Genomic DNA, 20127 nt, shown 5'->3' on the forward strand with positions numbered 1-20127 from the left:
GAAGAACAATGTGGTTGCACAACCTATATTTCAGTATAATCAGACAATGAACTGCTCTGAAATTGTCTTGCAAATTAATCCGTCTCACCATGAAACCTTTCATGATTTTAATTCTCAGCTGTTCCAAGCAGAGCTGGAAAATCATGCTAAAAGGCATAATACATGTTTTGCAGCTAAAGGGCATAATACATGGTTTGCATTATGGCTTATAAGCTTTTCTTAACCAGGATTTAATAATTCAGATTCATTACTCTGCAAATGCTCTGCCTCTGTCTGGCCTCGCACCTTTTAAGAGTCGTGCTTATGCTTTATAAAATATACAGGTCAAGTCATAACTAGCAGGGTTTTCTATGCATTGTACCTCATTTAAGCTTCCTGAAATAGCAGCAGCTTTTGCCCTCTAAGATCATCAAAATCAATTGTATTGAATTCTCTGAAAAATAGGAAATAGATCATTAGAGTACACACCATGCTGAAATCCAGCTGTGATTCTCTAACCTTCTAGACACTGGATCTAATTGCGACTGAAGGAAATGATACCTTTTTTTTTTTTTTTTTTTTTTTTTTTTTTTTGTGGTGGTGATTCTCATCTAGTATCTCCAGCATTATTTGCAGATTCCTACGCCATGTTTTGTTGAAAAGTAATAGCATATATATGAAGGGTTGAAAAAGTGCAGGGAAACATGCCGACCTGAATAGTGCAAGAGGTGGGGGTGTGTGTAATGGAAGTGGAAGAAAGAGGAAATGAGAGTATTTGGATGTTGCCACTGCCAGGGTGAAGCTGGCTTGTCAGGGTAAGGGCTGAAAAGAAAGGGATGAGTTAGAAACGATGTCCATATTCATGGAGTTTATTCTGGAAATTGCAAGGGCATGTAGTGGTAGGAAAAGGGTAATAGTTTTATACTGAAAGAGAACAGGTCTGGAATATATATTAGGATTAAATTCTTTACTGTGAAGGTGCTGAGTCACTGGCACAGGTTGCCCAGAGAAGCTGTGGATGCCCCATCCCTGGCAGTGTGAGCAACCTGGTCTAGAGAAAGGTGTCCCTGTCCCCCAGGGGGATTGGAAGGAGGTGGTCTTTAGATCCCTTCCAGCCCAAATCATTCTGTGATTCTCTGTTTCAATGAAAGTGCGGAAACAGATTTTGGCATTCTTTAAAATGTGTTGCTGCCCTACCAATTTAATGAAGTCATCAAAAAAAGTGTTCCCAGAGGAGGCAGACAGAGCAAGTAACATTAGTGACACATTCCTATAAAGCTGTCAAATGTGGGTTCAAACTTGGAGTATTCAGGGACCTCATGATCCCTCCTTGAATTACCCAGTTATCAACAAAGGGAGCCTCAAATATCCTAGCTTTTATTAGACCCTTGTTGAAGACCATATTTCACCTCCTTTAGCTGAGTTCCTGATATTGTTACCCCAAATAGCTTCTTCCAGACAGTGCCTCTAGGGTGCAATGAATGATAGGTAATAGAAAAATATTTGATATCAGCCAGGGAGGACTGGAACTAGAGCCTGGAAAAAAAACAAAAAAACAAACAAACAAACAAATGAACAGAAAAACCAGAAGAATCTGGTAATCTTATTAATGAATGATGCCTGAAGGCATTCTTCCTCCAGGGCTCTAAATCACAAACCTACACCCTGATGAGGCCAACACAAGTCAGCTTGTGAACTTTCATGAATCTAGACTAAGTTTTCATCTTGATCTTAATTTTGGAATAGAGCTCTGCAAGTTACAGTCAGAAAATATGCTTTTTCAGTAATGCACTTCTCTGTAACTTGCAGGAGTATGTGATAAGGTGCTAATGCCTCAGGCACCATGATGCATCAACTCAAGATTTGGTCACATGACAACGGTGACAAATTGCAACAGGGAGTTTCTAACTTGATATAATGGAAGTATTTTCACCACAGGCATATGGGAACTAGTTGCTAAGAGATGCTGTTGAATTTCTGGCCTTGGAGTATTTTCACATCCTTACCTGGACAAAGGCTTGGGCCACCTGGTCTAAAATCAATGCTGACACTGCAGGAGGCTGCACTGGTGACCCCAGTCTCTTTCATTGCAAGAACTGAAGAAGATCAATGAAATGGGATCTGGGTTCACAACAAGCAAAAGAAGGTGATTCTTCATACACAGCTCAGGTAAGGTGAGCATTAGGAACACTCTGCTACTGCTGGGTGATAGAAGTTATGTGGGTTCTAGTCTGGACAGGTTCACTGAAAAGATCCATTAGGAATCAGAGATAGAAACAATACCTTGAGCAAGAGCTTTCTGAGCCCTCAGGCTCTGCAGGCAAGCCCTGGATGTAGGTACTGGAGCTAAGACAAGAAGCTGGGGAGCTGCCTGCACTGCCTGGCTCCTGGCTTTCCTGGCACCTGCTCCTGTTGGGCATGAGACAGAATATGAAGCTAAACAGACATTTAGTTTGACACAGCACAGATGCTTTTAGGACTTGAAATCCAAACCCCAATAATGTTTATTCAATGAAGTTGCTATTCATTTGACGTGGATAAGCCTATTTTGTCATGGTGGAGTTAGAAGCTAAATGGAACGAGTTCTTGCAGCTGATGCAGCACACAAGATCTGCTCCAGAGCATAATGGCAATGCGTGACTCCAGAGCAAGAGGTGGTCTTAATCCCTTCTGCACAGACCTAAACACGCCATGACACAAAGTAACTTGTATTTGATCGATTTGGAATTGCACTAGGACTGACTTTATTGCAAGTTGTGCGGTAACTCGCACCTAAGCAGAATGACTCAGAATTGTTAGGGCTTCTGTGGTGGGTTGACACTGATACCAGGTGCCCTCCAAAGCTGCTCTGTGACTCCTCCTCAAACGGTCAAGGGAGAGAAAATATAATGAAAAGCTTGTGGGAAAGATACCTCACCAGTTACTGTCACGGGCAAGAGACTCAGCTTGGGGAAATTAATTTAGTTTATTAACGATCTAATCAGAATAATATATTGAGAAATAAAATCATATCTTAAAAACACCTTCCCCTACCCCCATTCTTCCAATTTTATTCCTGATTCTCAGTAGCACAGAGAGATGGGGAATGGAGGCTGTTGGTCAGAACATCACATGTTTGCTCTGCCACTCCTCCTCCTCAGGGGGAGGACTCCTCACACTTCTCCATCTTTGGGTCCCTCCCGTGGAAGACAGTTCTCCATCAGCTTCTCCAACTAAATCTCTTCCCATGGGCTGCATGTGCTGCTCCAGTGCAGGTCCCTTCCATGGGGTGCGGTCCTTCCTTCAGGAACAGGCTGCTCCAGAGTTGGTCCCCCCCAGGGTCACAATTCCCGCCAGCAATCCTACTCCACCTCACGGGCTCCTCTCTCCCTGGGTTTGCAGGCCCCTGCCCCAGCATGAGCTTCCCATGGGATCACAGCCTCCCTCTTGGGCATCCACTTGCTCTGGAATGGAGTCCACGGGCTGCAGGTGTATCTCTGCATCCCTGTGGATCTCCATGGGCTGCACCACAGGCTGCAGGAGAATCTCAGCTCCTGTGCCTGGAACACCTCCTCCCTCTCCTTCTGCACTGACCCTGGTGTCTGCAGGGCTGTTCCTCTCACATCTTCTCACTCATCTCACCCACTCTCTGGTCCCAATTCCTGCTAACTTTTCTCCCTTTTAAAATCCCTTATCCAATACATTGGCCAGCATTGAGTCCATCCTGGAGCTGGATGGCATTGCCTCTGTTGGATGTAAGGGAAGCTTCTGGGAGCTTCTGACAGAAGCCACTCCTGCAGTCCCCCCCCCAAAACTTTGCCATGGAAACCCAGTAAGATTAAAAAAAAAAAGAAAAAAGAAAAAAGGCAGCATGGGAGTTTAGTATTAGAAGTTTTAATCAAAATTCTGACCTAGGATAAAGGGCTACAAGATACTCTCTCCTGCTTTCTAACTGTGGATAAACTAAAATTCTGTGGATTGTTAATAAACATTCCTGGCTGTTAGATGACACTAGTACAGTGTGTATGTTTAGTGTACATATACAGTATAGTATATTCTCCACTAGTGGTCAAAAAGAGAAGTCTACACAAAGCGATGCTGATGCACCAGACCTGCAATGTTGTCTGAAACTGGCGTGAAATAAAGCAAAGCTCTCTCTCTCTCCTGTCTGATGCTGCTTTTTTTTGCCTCCTACTTTCTTCTGATGATTTATTCTGGTTATTTAGAAGGAAAAGCAAACGTTATCATTTTCCTTGTACTGCAGCACTCTGCCCTCTTACACTGTCCTACTGCATGCTGACGTTCTCCTTCTCCACAGCCGTGTCCTCAGTTGGTCTCCTCTGTTTTTCCTTACTAACCTGACCCCAGTCAGACCCACCTACCCTTTCCCACCCTTCTTTGCAGCCTGTCTTTCCCGTTTAACACTCTCCTTTCACGCCAAGCCTGCGAATGTCCCATTTCCTGCCTTTTTGATCCCTCTGTCTTCTCCAGTACCAGACCAGCAAGAACCCCACAGAGCTGTGCCTGGCTCCGCCACCGCTGCCCCTCATTGAAAGAGGCATTTCTGCACCCTGAACCCCCTGGCTCTGTCAGTCCTGCTGCAACTCGCACTCCGGCCAAGCCGAGGCACTGGCCAGGACTCCGCACCTGGCACCCATCCTCGCTCTGCTGGCTGGGCTAGGATGAGAGCAAGAGACCTAGGGGCTCTGCTGTAGGGCACACCGCTCCTTGCTCATCCCATTCACTCTGTCCCTAAACCACATTCTGAGCGACTGGCGCACTTCACTCTGGCTGGAGCATCCCCACACACACAGCAGCACCAGGAAGGGTTTTGGGCTGACTGGGAGCCAGCCCAGCCCCACAGAAATGCACCGAGCGGGCTCTGTCGCGTTACCCTCCTGCTTCTTCTGGGTCATGGATGAACACAGCGGCCGGCACAGGTCCCTCCCGATGCCGGTGAAGCTCTTCTTTGTCGGCCGGCCGCTGCCTCTGTGGGATGTTTTAACCTCGGTGCCCCGTACCCTGCGCCCGAGGTTCAAAGTCCCCGCGGCCTGGCTGTCCCTCCTCACCTGGCGCCGCGGCGAGCGCGTCCCCGGGGCACGGCGGCAGCCAGGTGCGCTCACACCTGCACATCCCCCGCTCCGGGCGCGGCTGCCAGGGCTCCGGGAGCGGGGCACGGGACAGTCCCGGTCCCTGCAGCGGGCGGAGAGCCCCTGCGGGGATGTGCGGCTCCCGCCGCGCCGCGGGGGTGCCCGGGGGGAGCGGCGGCGCCGGGGCCGGCAGCGCTCACCCCCGCCCCGGCCGGCGGCGCGCACGGCGAACATGGCGGCGGCGGTGGGGCGGGACACTCTACCTGAGCACTGGTCCTACGGCGTCTGCAGGGACGGGCGCGTCTTCTTCATCGAGTAAGGGGGAGCCGCGGGAGGGGCGCGGGGGCAGCGCGGCCCCGCCGCCGCCGCCCTGGCTAACAGGTGCATGTTTTCCGCTTCTCCCTCGCAGCGACCTGACCCGCAGCACCACTTGGCTGCATCCGCGCACCGGCGAGCCCGTCAACTCCGGCCACATGATCCGCTCAGGTGGGTGCCCCCGGCGCCCCCTCCTCGCCCCCGCCCCGCCGCCGGGAGGCTCGGGGGCGAAGTTCTCACCCCTCCTTCCCGCTCTCTCTCCCTCTCTCTTTCCCCGTCCCCCGTGCCTTGCAGACCTGCCCCGCGGATGGGAGGAGGGGTTCTCGGAGGAGGGCGCCAGCTACTTCATCGAGTGAGTACCGCTCCCGGCCCCGCGCCGACCGCCCAGGGCCGGGGGGCGCTGGCGGCGCGGCCCCGGCCCGGCCCGGGCTCAGCGCGGCCGCCCCCGCACCGACCCCGCACGTCCGCGGGCTCATTAGTGATCCGCGCCAGCCACGGCGGCACCGGGCTCCCCCATGCCAGCGGGAAAGTTGGCTCCGGGCGCGGCGGGATGCGGGATCCCCCAGCCGCGCTCCGGCGGTGGTCAGCAACAGGTTTCCTTGGAGGCGGCACTTCAGTTTTCCCTGTTTGTTTGGTTTTTTTTTTTTTTTTTTGTGTGTGTTCGCTTGCGAGCTGGCTGCTCCCTCCTCCCCGCTATTTACGGTGAGGTTTGCGGCAGGTGGAGCGTTGCCTTGCGGAGCGCCGGCCGAGGTGGAAGGTGAATGGTGGTTTTGTTATTTTAAATGGCTCGTGGCTGTGGACGCAGCCCCGGGAAGTTTTGCAAGTGAAAGGCTTCCAGTGTCTCTTCCCGGAGACGGGGCTGAGCGGATGAAGTTGCCTCGCCAGGGCTGGTGGTGGCTGTCGGGATCTTTCATGTGGCGTCTCTTGTTCAGAGAGCAATTACAAGCAGGAGTGTGCGGCTTATTGAGATGCTTTAATTCTATGAGATGCAGGCGTGTTGCAGTAAAGTAGGATAACTAAGAGGGCTTCTTTCAAACATCGCAGATATAAGGCTTTTACAAAGACAAACACCGATGTAAAAGTAGAGATTTAATCAAATGAGTAAAACTCTGGTACATCTTGGATATAGAGTCACGTGTCATGTGTGATGTCTTTGCGTTTTCCTTTGCAAATCTGAATGCCTGACAAATTGAGTGGAACCAACAGAAAAGGACTGGAAAATGCTCAGACTATCTCATGGCTCCAGTGCAGAACTCCCAGGTTGTTAAGTACTGCCCCAATAACTGATGACAGCAGTGCCACAGTTGTCCAGGGTTGAAATGCCTGCAGAGTGTACCCCAAAATCTTTGGGTAACTTGAGGTTTTAGTAAGTGTCAAACTTCCAAACCATACTGGGCTCGGTGAAGGAGCAATTGACTGAAGATATAGCAAATACCTCACATGTAGCATATTTGTTCAGTAAAATTCCAGATGATCCTAAAATGTCCTTTTCTCACCCACAGAGGAGAAAAAAGGCATTCAATCTTCATTTGTCTGAGCCACAGAATTCCTGACAGTGCTGGGCTGGGCAGATAGTTTAGCCCTTGACTCTTGAGGAGGCAGTAGCAAAGCACTGGAGAGCAGCTCAATAACACTTGGAGCTGCCGCCCTTTATCTATGGTCAGTGTGTTGAAAAGAAGGAATAAAAGTTCTGCTGGTTGCACAGGCCAGAGATGGAACTCTAAGATGTCCAGTCTGCAAATGTACTGTAAACAGATCCTTTACATGGGTACATAAACTTCTAGGTGTAGAAATTTGTTTTTCTGACTTTTCCAGAAACTTACTAGTGTGATTTTAGAACAGCTTAAATTCCTCTTCCCACCTGCTCTGTTTTGAAGACCATCTCTTGTCTTGTTTGTCAGGCAGTTGCAAAACTTTTAATTTCTGATCCATTGAATTAGAGTTCTGTGCAGTTCATAACTTGTGCTAATAATGCTCTTTACGTTGGGCTGGAACTGCTGCAGGAAATGAAATAAGGAATGGCGTGTGTATTTTACTGAGCAGTTTAATAAACTCAGTCATGTTTAGCCAAGCAAAGTTTTGTGAGGAGACAAAGCAGTGTTTTAACATAAATCTGTTCAGTTGGACTGCTTGAAACCAAAGATCCTCCTGATATGGAATACAGTATTTAACTCTTCAGCAGTGATACTTCCCCCAGCACTGCTCTAACCTCTCTAATTTCAGCTCAGAGGCTTCCTGAGCCTAGTGGAATTTCTCATTTTTTCTTCCACGAGCATACTGAGCTCTTGTTGGGCTCATGTAAACATCAGTATCCTTAGATGATGATTTCCATACCTCACTGCTCTGTTCATTCCTGCTGTGTTGCTTCCACGTGATGAGTTCTCAGCTTACAGAGAAGGTTACCGGTCCCTAAACGCATGATTTCACATGTTGTACTATTAAATTCCATTTTCTGGCATTCCAGCTCTCAAAACCCATCAACATTCCTGGATAACTACCCAGTCCTCTTTGTACTGGTGACATTTCCAGTCTGGTGTCGTCTACAGAAATTTCACAAGTGTCTTGTTACTCCTTGGATACTATTTTATTGAAGGGTGTCCGAAGGAACGTTCCAAGTAACCCTTCCCCCTTGTGACAATTTCCACAATTAATACAGCCTATTGTAGTTTTGCCACATTGGCCACTTAATGGGTCTTTTAAATCTTACTATTTCTCTAATGAAATTAAAAGTTTTTTAAAGTATTATTGTGGTTTCAAATAACTTCAATTGAACATTTTATACAAATGTATACAGGCTAACTCCACTTACACAACTGATTTCTGGTAGAGATGTCATGTAAATATTAGATAAACCATTGGATGTGAGGTGTCTGATGTAAAAAGCCTTATGAAATCTTAGGTCCATTTATTTCCATGTGTTTATTGCTTCTTTCAATACTGTGGACAAACTTGAAACATCATATTGTAAAACAAAGGTTTGAAACATCATAAAGTGAAACAAAGGTCTATAAGGTGGGCAAGTTTCATAACAAAACCAGGTAACTTTTTCTCCCCTTTCCACCTAACAAGAGTTTGAAAGTTTCCAAAACTCCACTTCTCTTGGATAGAAGCTTTCCAAATGAACATGCTGTGGTTTAGAATGTTTTTTGCTGTTCTGTGGTTGGGCAGCTGTCCTGTAGTTGAATGGGTGCTGTTTTCCCTTTGGTTATTTACATGAGATGCTTGTCTGAAATCACATTCCCTCTTAGCCTTGTTTTGCTCAGCTAAGGAAGCCAAGTTCTTTGTGCAGCCCTTTGAGGAAAGGACTCCATCTGTTTGGTTCTCCTGTAGTTCTTCTCTGCACCTCTTGCACCATGAAGTCATCTTTGTTGTGTGTGAGTGAACAGAGTCCTCTGCTGGAGTGAGCTTTTGTGAGGCTCTCAAGCAACAAAAGCGTTTTCTTGGCTTCAAGAATTTCTCAGTTTTCTGCATTTTGGGTTGTTTGCCTATTTAGGGAAGGCGCCCACACTGACGGCAGATGCGAATGCTGCCAATTGACTGAAACATGCTGCTTCTTTTTCTTTACTGCTTTAAATTTTAAGAAGTGTAATCTAGGAAGCTACATTCCAGTTCTTTCTATTTATGCTCATCCATATCTTTGCAAATGATTTTCTCTGTTCCAAATATTCATCAGGTTTTCTTGATAGTGGCAGACCCTGTTAGGGCAGTGCTGTCTCTTATCCTAAAATCAGTAAATAAACCATTGAATAAGTGATGTATAAACTGATTCTTCCGTATCTCCATGTAGTAGTCTTTGAAAGTATCATGGTTGCCACATTTTTGAGTGCTGAATACCGTTTGCACCTCACTTTTCCATCTCTGTTTTTGTTTGTTTACTGATGTTTTTCAAATACCTTGTGTTTGTGGGGCAAGTGCTTTATGGGAGGGTCCCCGCATACCTTGAGGTGAGGTGGGATTGAGGTGGCTGTTGGTGTGAAAGGATCTATTCTTGCAGTGACAGAAAGGTTTTTGCTGAACATATGTGGAGCTGAATGAAGACTGGACAGCACTGGCTCTGGTTTGTTTCTGGTGGTTGGGTTGCTGATGTGAAATGTTAATTGCGGTTGGCAAACTCTTTGTGGGAAAAGAGATGGGACATGCAGGGAAGGCAGTGGTGATGGTAAAGCAGTGCATGTATGCATTACAGTGCAGGTTTTTCTTTCCATTTGCTTCTCTTTTAGTGATCATCCAAAAAACTTGGGGAAGTTGGAAAGCTTGGAAAGTGTGGAATGCTTTTTTAGTACCTTCTTACAGCTTTCAAAGATTGAGGTGGCTGTTGGTGTGAAAGGATCTATTCTTGCAGTGTTAGATACCTAACTGGCTTGTATGTAAATATGTTAAAAATGTGTACTGGTGCTACAGAGGTTCTTTTTGAAAGCTGCCATGGTATTGCACATCTGAAAGGTAATCATGCTTTTACATTGTAGCCTAGAATTAGAAACAAAAAAGTAGAAATCAGCCTTAAATATCTCAAGTTAACATTTTATTTGTTTCTGAAGTCAGTTTCCAGTTCAACTTGGCCTCTTCTTTGGGCAACAAAGTGGATGTACAAGAAACAAACCCATGAAATTGGCAAAGCAATAGTCAGTAACTGTTTGCAACTGTTATTCTTTAATTCTTGTATTTAGCCTGTACTGTGTGTAGGAAATATGCATGGTATGTGTTTCAAGTGTTTGGAAATAGCAAAGCACACTAAACAGAAGTCAGCCTTTTTAACTTTGGTTCTGCCGTGCCAAGCATGTACATTCACTGAAAACCAAACAGGAGCTCAGATTCACCCACAGTGGGCTACAGATGATACCCACTTAATGATTATTTAATCACAGAAGCCCAAAGGGGAAGAGACCATCTGGATTACTGGGTTCAGTCCTTTTGATTATCTGAGAAGATTGTTTTATAGTCTCATTAATAAATTTAATCAACAGGTTTCTTCTGCCCTGCAGAAATTCCTAGTAAGATGTTGAAAACGGAATAATTTTTTTGTGGCTGTTTAGGTGGGCTAAAACACTATTTACCGTAGATGTTCCTTGACCTGCTGTAAACAAATTATTTTTTCTTGCTCTGTTCTTCATGATGGTTATTGCTGTAGAAGTAAAAGATACTGGAGCACTTAGCTACTGTAAGGAATGGTGATGACCCTCATAATGAGGACCTTGTCTGTGTGGATGATGTCCTTTGTGGTCTTCACCCTGTGCTTAAATAAAAGGCAGGGTATGAGTAAGTACATGAACTGACATGAAACCCACCTGTGAGGCTGGGTTCACTTCACTGTGTCACTGCTGTGCATGGCCAGTTTGAGCTGGGGAGAGTTCCTGGAGTGGAATAAAAATTGGGTAGCTGGAACCACGTGAGAATTTCCCTAAAGTGATATGTTCACACCATCTCCAGAAAGTGTGAGGATAGTCTCCGGTGAAATTAACGGGTTTTGTGTGCTACGGAGTGTCGTGGGGAAACTTTTAGGCAAAGAAACCTGGAGTTGTTCCTCAGCAAGGGGCAGAAGCCCTAGTTTGGGTAAGCTTGAGAGCGCCAAGTGCAGCAGTGTGCATTCTGGCCACCAGTGAGAGCCTACGGGCAGGAGCTGCCCTTGAGGGGGACTGCACTTCACGGAGGTCATTTGTACGCTGGAAAAGCGGGTGTGGAATGGAGAAGTGGAAGAAAAATGCCAGAAGTGGCTGTTGTGGCGGGAAGCTGCTGTCCCATCCCGCAGTTCTGCGGGAGCGATCCGTGGTCTTCAGCGGCCTCTACTGGCTCCTGCCAGCAGGAGGAAAGCTGCCAGTATGGGTGAAACTCTCTTCCTTGGTTCTTCCTCTTCCCATTTTAAATTTTCCTGGAAGACAGTGTTCCGTTTGGGCTGTGGGAAAACAGAACTACGCACAGTAAATCTCACTGCTTGTAGGGGTTTCTCTGCATCCCTCTTTCTTGTCCCTCGTTCTCCCGCGTTGGGTTTGCTCAGACAGCATGTTTAAAACATTTTGTTGTCCTGGATTTTGGGCAGAATTGAGCTGGGAATATTGGATCTGCTGGTTGGATACAGTAGCTGTGTCTCATTCCAGCTGGGGAAACAAATCATTGTCCTTTTTGATGGCAGTTCAAATGAGAGATCGCTCATTAGCGAGTGCAGTAAATGCTGCTGGATTGGGGCAGGCGTGGCTGGCAATTGCAGAGAGCAAAGGGAGTGCTTTGTAGTTCAGCTCCCAGAAAGTGGGAAAAGGGTACTTTGTGCATGGTGCCTGAATTTCAGAGTGCCCTCTGGAAGGGCAAGCTTGGAACTGTGCCTGAGGAAAATGCCGCGTGTGGTTTGGTTCAGCAAGGTATGTGAATGAAGAGGGATGTTGTGTGCATTCCTTAGGGGAGGGAGGAGCACTAAGGGAAGGTGCTGGAGTTTGTTTCTTTTTAAAGCAAGGCTGCATCACTTGCTTGGTTTATTACCTTGGTCCATTAATCTGTGTTTGCCTTTATTCCAAGATACACACATGTTGGAAAAGTGAATTTTGACTACCTGAAGAGGCCAGCAAGGATAACATACGCTTAGAGTGAGATGCTTTTTTAGGTGTTGAGTGCTTCTGGAAATCCCAGGTTTTCTGGGAAACGGAACAACATTCTTTTGTTCTGGTTGGGGTTATGTGGCTTCCTTGTGTTGTAGCTCAGAAACAAAGGCATGAACTGGTTATTCAAAGCCGCCAGCCTCCACATTTTGTTTACTACACATTCCAGCTTTTTGAACATTAATGTGTAAGAAAAACTTCATTCATTCAGCCTCTTTCCTAAAGCACTGTCCACTTCTGCATTCCTTGGATCTGTGCAGGGGAATGTCTGTGCCTTTTTAAAGAAGGTGTATATGGCAGTGAGGGTTTCAATATTTCTGAAAGCCTTTCTAAAGATTAAGCATAAGTACAGTTATACAGCTGTGTTTAAAAGTGTGGCTTAAAAGTAGTTTTCATAACCTTGAGTTACGTTTCAGACTGCTTTTACAACTGTGCAATATGCCTGTCACATCAGATGAGAAAACAATTTATTCAACACTTTTAATTTTATTTTATTAATTGCCCATTATCTGCCAGAAAAGAGAGAATCTCAAATATTTGGGACAGCAGAATCTTGATATTAATGCTATATGCTTTGTTTGAAGAAGGTTGCTTCTTCATTCTGTCAGTGGTAATCTCTAGCTACTGGACCTAGTTAAAAGGATTGCCTATCTGCAAGCAAATACATTGTGCAAGATGTTCTTGTGTTTTATAATGGAGGAAACAAAAAGGTACCTTTTCCCAGGTCAGGCAATCCTGAACAATCTTAGCAAGTGCTTCAGAGAAAGGAGAAGTGTGTGCTGTGAAATACGTGTGTTCTATACCCTGCATTTTCCCATCATTCCTCTTGCTGCAGATGGATTATACTAAAATTAGTTTTATCCTCACTACTGATCCAAGTTTGCTGTCATCTCAAATATTTACATTTCTTTGCTACAGATTAACTGTACTGCTCCAGTATTGCAGTGCTGGATCTCTGCAAAGACTGGCTTGAATAAATGTGGTATCACATTTATTTAATATCACATCCAGTTCTAGCCAGTATGACTGTAGACTCTAATTTGCTTCTAAATCTAATTTGTTTCGTCTTTGCCTCCTAGATGTGCTTTTTAACGTTTTTAAATTTTTTTCTTTTATTATGGCCTCGGTTTGGATAACGGTGATAGATGGGGCATTTTATTTATAGCTTAATTGTCTTTTCCTACAGCATTATTAGACTGTTTTACAAGGTCTGCTCTATGTCCTTTGAAGCAGAACTTTTAATTTAAAAGCAGATTTGTAATTAAAGATGTTAAAACCCAAGAAGAATCTGGTTAAGCACCCAACCCTTCTCTATTTGATTGTCTGCCATGGGGTACTTGGCAAGAATGTCACTGACTTGTCTAGACAGGTGCAAAATTTTGTTACCAATACATAGTAGGTATGTGCTTTTCTGCCTGAAGTTTTGTATTTAAACCCTTGTTTTCCTTATTGCTTATCTGTACCTTTAAAGATTTTATCTTTAGTTTAATAAAAAGTACAGCTGAAACCACCAAAACTTTTAAAATGAGATTGGGATGCACTGCTGAAATGAAGTGTTTGAGTAATACTGGATTTTATTTACAGTTCTTTGTGAAGTGAGGACTTTTATTATATTTTTATTTACTTACCAGAGACCAAATCTCCTGAAATAAGAGCTGACTGAAGCATTTGAAAACACACATTCATTCTGCAACATGCAGGTGACTTTTTTGAGGATCTCTGTATAGACTCTGTAAAATATGAGTAAGCAGGAAAGCTGCTGTTAATTTTGTGTTTTACTTAATCTGAAAAAATGTAGTTATTGCCTTTTGCAAGTTGCATATTTGCTTCAAAATGTCGTAGTTTCACATTCGTCTTCAAAGTGACAAAATGCTTGAGCAGCAACTTTCACTTTGACATTTATTGTTCTTTACTTTTTGCAGTTACTTTTTTTGTTCTTTTTCTAGGGAGAAGGAAGATTTGCTTTGATTAACTTAGGAAATTGGTACCTATATAAAGGAGAGCAATGAGAAGGTGAAGGCAGTGTTTGTCTATCAAGCAGCATTAATCAGAGGCCAAAGGCCAATTATTTTTTAAAATGTGTGTCTTCTTAAGCTAATTTTTGGATGTTTTAAATGCGTACTCTGCATGTTAACCTCTGATTCAGTGCCTGCTTTGAATCAAAGAAAATAACTGGGCCTTATCCTAACACCTGGAATAATGGATCTGTTTGATCTTTTTCAGCAAAATCTTTAAACACATCTGAAGACAGACCTGTGCTAATGGGCTGATTCATTTTATGTAATTTTCACTGGCTAGTAAAACAGTCCTATTTTCTGTACCTTTTGCTGAAGATCAGGAATTATTATAGCATCAGCTGTTTGCAGGGTGAGATGCCACTGACAAAATCTAGAGGCAGACAGTTGTTCCACAGAGGACAGGGTGATTCAAGGCCATGTTGAATCTCCTGGACAAAATTAAAATTAAATTAATAAAAGTTAGCTGCAAGATGATAAAATCCATTTTTCATAGATGACAGTTATCAAACACTTGATATTTATTGTTGCCATCTCAAAATATTAGCCCTAATTTAATTCTTTTACTTAAAGAGTGGAATTCATGAACATGCAATTTTTTAAAGGTAAAGTCTTTGCTTGCTTTCCAATTAAGACAATTATATTGTCAAGTGGCTTTTGAGCAGATATTTTTATTTCCTTCTTTGAAAAGCATAGATAATGCTGTTCTTTAAATGCTACTTTTGTGCTTTACTTTTTTAGCACAGAAATGCTTGATTGCCTAAAACTATTTCACTTAGTGATGAGATTTATTCCTTCAACACTGCATTTTATTATTCCCAGTATTCAATTTTAAATAGCCTAACCACTTTACTTTTGCTCTTCCAGTTGGCTTTCTAGTGAGGTGCGGTTTGAACTCATTAAAAAAAAATAGAAGTCAATGACTTATTTCTCATGTGAAGTCATTAGATGAAATTCTTCAAATGAAGAGATTACAGGTAAAAGTTGGGCTTTGATATACTCATTTCACAGGATGTTTAGTCCTTTCAGTTGAAATGTGCAATGATAAATCTTTACCTCAGTGGAGTGTGTCAGTGTAACAGATGTTTCCCAGTGTCTGGTTTTTCTCCCCTCATTGCTAACTTGCCTAAGAAGGTGGCCAGCTAAATCTCTGGATCGAGAGTCTTTCTTGAGAGTTGCATTTCCTTGCCTTCCCTGGAGAATATTGAATTGTCTAAGGAAATACTGAGACACCAGAATGGTGGAAGGGAAATTGAAATTACTGAGGTCTGTCTATGACAGTGTCCTCTGGGAAAGAAGTAAAGCAGCATTCACTTTTATGACTTTAGGCGTGTTTCCTTGGTGTGGCATGTGACTGTTTGGCATGAATTCAGGTTTTGCTTCTGCATTCTCCTTGGAGCTGAAGGATTAAAAACTATTTCAGGTAGAAGCAGAAGTCTCAGTTAACGTTACTGACTCAGAGCATCCGGTGTCAAGGTTAAACACAAGTTATTAAAATACCTGATTAAGGCATTTAAACATAATACCCAGTATTTGCTGAGCAGGAGCTACTGTACTGATGCAGAGTAGTCCTTGCTGAGAGACTTACAAATAATATGGATTTTTAAAGTCTGGTAGTTTCTCTCTCACTGAGCAATTTCAAGTGTTGCAACAACAGTGCTGTTTTTCCAGCTGATCCAGAGGATTTTAGGAGAAATGTCTTGAAATTTTGCATGAGGTTGAAATTTTAAATAACTCTTGGGTGGATTTCTGCACAAGGAAAACATCTGAAAACTCTGTTATCAAGGGATCTTTTTTCAAAGTGTCCCATTGAAATATGAGACCGTACAATTGCATGTTTTCTCCTAGCACTGCAAGAAAAAAGGGTAGTGACATTGCACAATGGTGTGCTTGTCTTTGCTGGAGAGCTTCAACTACAAGGAAACATCTACTCCTTTTAGTGACTACAGCAAGGAACCATTTAGATAGGAAACAAAACTTCAGGTCATCAAGCCCATCCATTGTGCTGGCACTGCCAAGTCCATCATTAAACCGTGTCCCAAGTGCCAGTGAATTTAAACATGCCCAGGAATGGTGACTGAACTGCTTCCCTGAGCAGCCTGTTCCAGTGCTGGATGACTTTTGGTGAAGTAATTTCTTCTAATATCCAATCTAAATGTTCCCTGGTTCAGCTTGAGTTCATTTCCTCTTGTCCTGGTGCCTGTTTCTGGGAGAAGAGGCCAACCCTCACCTGGCTTCCTTTCAGGGGGTTAAAGAGAGCAGTAAGGTTTCCCCCAAGCCTCCTTTTTTCCAAGATAAACACCCCCAGCTCCCTCAGCTGCTCCTCGTACGACCTGTGCTGCAGACCTTCCCCAGGTGTGTGCACTTCTTTAAATGGGGAAGGTGGGATCTGAGCTGTGGCTTTCCTGTGGAGTGGCTGCAGGGTCAGAGGGCAGCTGAGCAGCAGTGGCAGTGCCTGAACTGATGGTTCAGTTCTAAGTAATAATGGTAGTTACGTGTCCCAAATATTGGAAGTTTGTGAAAATGCTGTTTAAGCTGATTTTGTGTAAAGAAGAGAACCAAAGTTAGCAAAAGAGGAGGAAGGATGTGAAGTACTTCTGGAAATGTAGGTAAGCAGTGAACTGAAAGCCTTTCAGTGTGGACTTCTGGATGTGTTGTGTGCTCAGAAATTAAAAAAGGATGAAGCATTTTGGACAGTAGCTTACTGTGTGGGCTTGAAAAGGCCAGAAGTAGCATTTATGTTAATAAATATGCATGGTTTCAAATGCAATTTTTACCCCTCTTCTCCCCATCAATGTTCTCTTTCTGCACCATTTGCTGTATCAGCATTGCCTTTAAAGGAGGGTCCCAGGGTTTTATTTTTTTCCATTGATCAGATGCAGCAGTCAGCAAATAAACTGTTAAATGGTATTGATAAATAACATGGGCTAAAGACAGAAATCCAGGAGGAAAAACAAAGTTCCTGTGTAAGGATGATGTGACTTTTCCCTCCCCAGAAAAGCAGCAGTCAGAGACAGGGGAGCTACCGGAGCCCAGTTTTTATCCAGCTCATCTTCCTCAGTAGGTGCAATAGAGGAATTACAATCAGCAATTTGGGGGGTGCCTCTGATTGCCAGCATGCTGTTCTGGTGTCACTGTGCCCAGCATACAGCAGGAGTTCGAGGAGACTGTGGTTTGTGGAAATCAGATGAACTGTTGCCTGAAATTGTAAAAGGAAGTAAAGTTGTAAACTGTTTTTAAGTAATGTGAGTAGTCATTGAATTATTGATGAGCAGAAGAGCCTTGTTTGTGTGTGGAAATGAAAACACTTGTAAATTTGTGTGTAGACTGTTACACAGCTGTTTCCTGAGTAGTTTCTGTCACTTAGGATGAGATACATTGTAATCAGCCCAGTTGCTTTTTCTTTGTGGGCAGGGGGAGTATAGGAAAAAACCCTTAATTTTTACATAGTGGGCTGCTAGTGAATCGTATCTATTTTCTTTAGAAAGAAAATTCCAAGTTGTTTTTTCTCTTGGATTTTTAAGATTTCTGTGATTAGTAGCAGAATAAGAAATTCTGTTAATGCACAGGATAAACTGTGATAATTCCACAAGAACTAATGCAAATGGAATCAGTTTAAAAGTAACATTCAGCATCAAGAATTCTGTTTTTCCAGAATGTTAATGATATATTGGCTTTTTGTTCCTTTCATCTAATTTTTCAGCAATGCCATGAATGATAATGAGCATGGTTTACTTGTTATTGGGCCTGTATAGCAGTTTTGGGTGAAACTGAGTGAGAGGAATGCACTGGAAGTGCTGTTCTTGGTGAATTTTGGTGTCTCTAATTGTTGTAGGTGAAAATGCAAATTAAGCATGATTATATGTTTGATTGACTTAATAGAGTTCTTAAGCATTCTATCACAGGGTTTCTTGGTTTGCAGTAACACAGAAATAGAGAGATTGTTGACCTCTGCAAATATATTAAAAATTCTAGTGCATTCTTTATTTTTGGACTTAATTTGGCTCAGCAGCTCTTCCATGCCAATTAACTCGACATTCCATTTATTTTGGCTCCTGATGTTTGCAATGGAAATGTTAAATTGCCAGTGTAAGAATTCTCTGCCAGAGAGGTGAGTAGGAATATGGAGAAGGTATGAACTGAGAGTGCTATGGTTTGGGAGGATTGCCCATGTGAAGAATTAGACATCCTGCTGATTTAAAGGGAGTGTGCTTCTCTCACAGCTGATTGTGGTTTTCTTTAGGTTGAGCTTTAGTTAAGAAGTTTAGGGTACAGCTGAACCTGCCACTTAGGAATGGATTATTTTAAGAAAACCCAACCTTCTGGAAGCTTTTAACTGTTTGTGAGGTAAACAGAATAATTTGTCTGTAACAATCAGAGAAATTACATTTGTCAGCAGTTGAACTGCTGTCTTCATGAGCAAAAATTGCTTCTAATTATGAACTGTACCCTGCTTAACCATTTAAATATTTTTGCTTACTTGTAGGTTTTTTGTAATGTTTTGGACTGTTCTGAATTTGGTGTATGACATCTTTCAGTGGGTATTCATTGCTGCACCATGTGTTTGCAGAAGTGAATGTTTGGTGATCTGGAGTAGAAGTCACAAAACAATTTAAATTGTGATAGTTAATACATGGGTCCAAATGGAATTGCACTTCAGAAGTGAGTTAAAATAAAATGTTTTAATAGTGTGTGATACAAATGGTTTTTTAAAATCTTACAGTACTGTTTTCTTGAGTGCTTCAGATAATTTTGAATAGTAAATCGTGATTTCCTTTTCTGTTCAAGCTGGTTTTAATCTAAAGCCATGTAAAATTTTTTTCTCCCATTCCTAGTGGGTCATAAAAATTGTAAGAAGAAAAAGTGGTTTAAGGGTGTTCCTGGTAGTTTTTCTTCACTTCTGACATACTTGTTAAGTGAATTTACTGAACGAGAAAAGGAAATATTTTCTCTGTACTTGCCCAGAAGCTAAAGCATTAAACAAAATTTTGGAAGTAGTTAAGAAGTACATTAATTACTTTACCACCTTATGTTATGGGCAAATTAAATTAACAAGGATGATGTTGAAGTACAGAGTTTCCAAAAATATGATGGGAAAAGCTTTTGTAGTATTTTGTGTTGAAATAATTATGTGTGCATGCATTTTGAAAAGCTCCTGAGATGATTTGGCATCAAGGTCTTAAAGAGAAGCCTTTAGACTTCATCTGCTAGGAAAAACCAAACACACTCCTCTGGACTTTTGAATGCTGTATGGAAAAAAAAAAAGGAATTTTTTTCTGTGTGTCAATCCACCTAAGGTAACAATTGCTTTTGTAGTGGCTTCCATTCTTTAAGGAAGTTGCAAAACTCTAATCCTGGAAGATTTTGACAGTGAAGTTATTCCCTCTTCCTAATCAGTTTGTGTCAAAGTGTGTTTATGTTAAAATACATTTATAATTACATAGCTAGCAGCTTCTCCCCTCCCCCTGCAGTGAGTATTCCTGAAACTCAAGCAGGTCCAAGACCATCTAGTGGAAGCTTTTTTGGTATCTGATGCTGGATAAATAAATCTTTGGAGAAAAACATGATAAATACTACACTTACTGATACAAATTGCTTTGAGGAAATGTTTCTGTATTGGGTATTTTTTTGTTCTAGGGAAGAATAGTTACATCTCTTTCTAAAGCTGTATAAAATGGTAGGAGCTATTCTGTCCTAAGTCTCTCCTGGAGTTCATGCTGTTTCAGTTGGGTTAGCCAAAAATTTGCAGTAAACTTTCAGCTTATAGATGTTTTTATGTTTATTTTCCTTCAGTTTCAATATGTGGATCTTTCCCATTGTTTGGCATAAAGGCTCCTTTCACTAACTCAATTTGCAGGTAGACTCTGTGAAGTTTTTAATGTTTTTTGATATTATTTTTAAAAGTGGTTAATTGTGAGGAGAACTACTTGCTTGTCAACAGGTCTGACAGGTAGAGGAAGGAGTTTGTACTAAATCTGAAATGCAGCAGGAGAGGAATGCCCTTCAAAGCTTTCCAGCTCTTAGGTTGATATCCCCCTCCCCCATCAGCGTTGAAAACAGTTTCTGCAGGGCATGAAAAGCAGGTTTTTATTTATGTAATGTTTCTCTGGAGATAAGCTTTAGAAATACTAAAACAACAACAGTTTTTAGAGATTATGAGTTTTG

At 42.8% G+C, this 20127-nt stretch overlaps 1 protein-coding gene across 1 annotated transcript in view; it reads left to right on the plus strand.

Annotated features, from left to right (window-relative positions):
* Nucleotides 1-5265: 5265 nt before the first annotated feature.
* PLEKHA7 (pleckstrin homology domain containing A7) overlaps nt 5266-20127 on the plus strand; it is a 146615-nt gene continuing 131753 nt past the window's right edge. Inside the window, exons 1-3 of the mRNA XM_041415124.1 lie at nt 5266-5363; nt 5458-5534; nt 5658-5715. Coding sequence (XP_041271058.1) covers nt 5281-5363; nt 5458-5534; nt 5658-5715 — 218 coding nt within the window. The 5' untranslated portion in view covers nt 5266-5280. The remainder of the gene's footprint in view (nt 5364-5457; nt 5535-5657; nt 5716-20127) is intronic.

The sequence above is a fragment of the Onychostruthus taczanowskii genome, unplaced genomic scaffold (assembly GCF_017590055.1).
Source record: "Onychostruthus taczanowskii isolate IOZ18803 unplaced genomic scaffold, ASM1759005v1 scaffold49, whole genome shotgun sequence".
NCBI classification, from domain to species: domain Eukaryota; kingdom Metazoa; phylum Chordata; class Aves; order Passeriformes; family Passeridae; genus Onychostruthus; species Onychostruthus taczanowskii.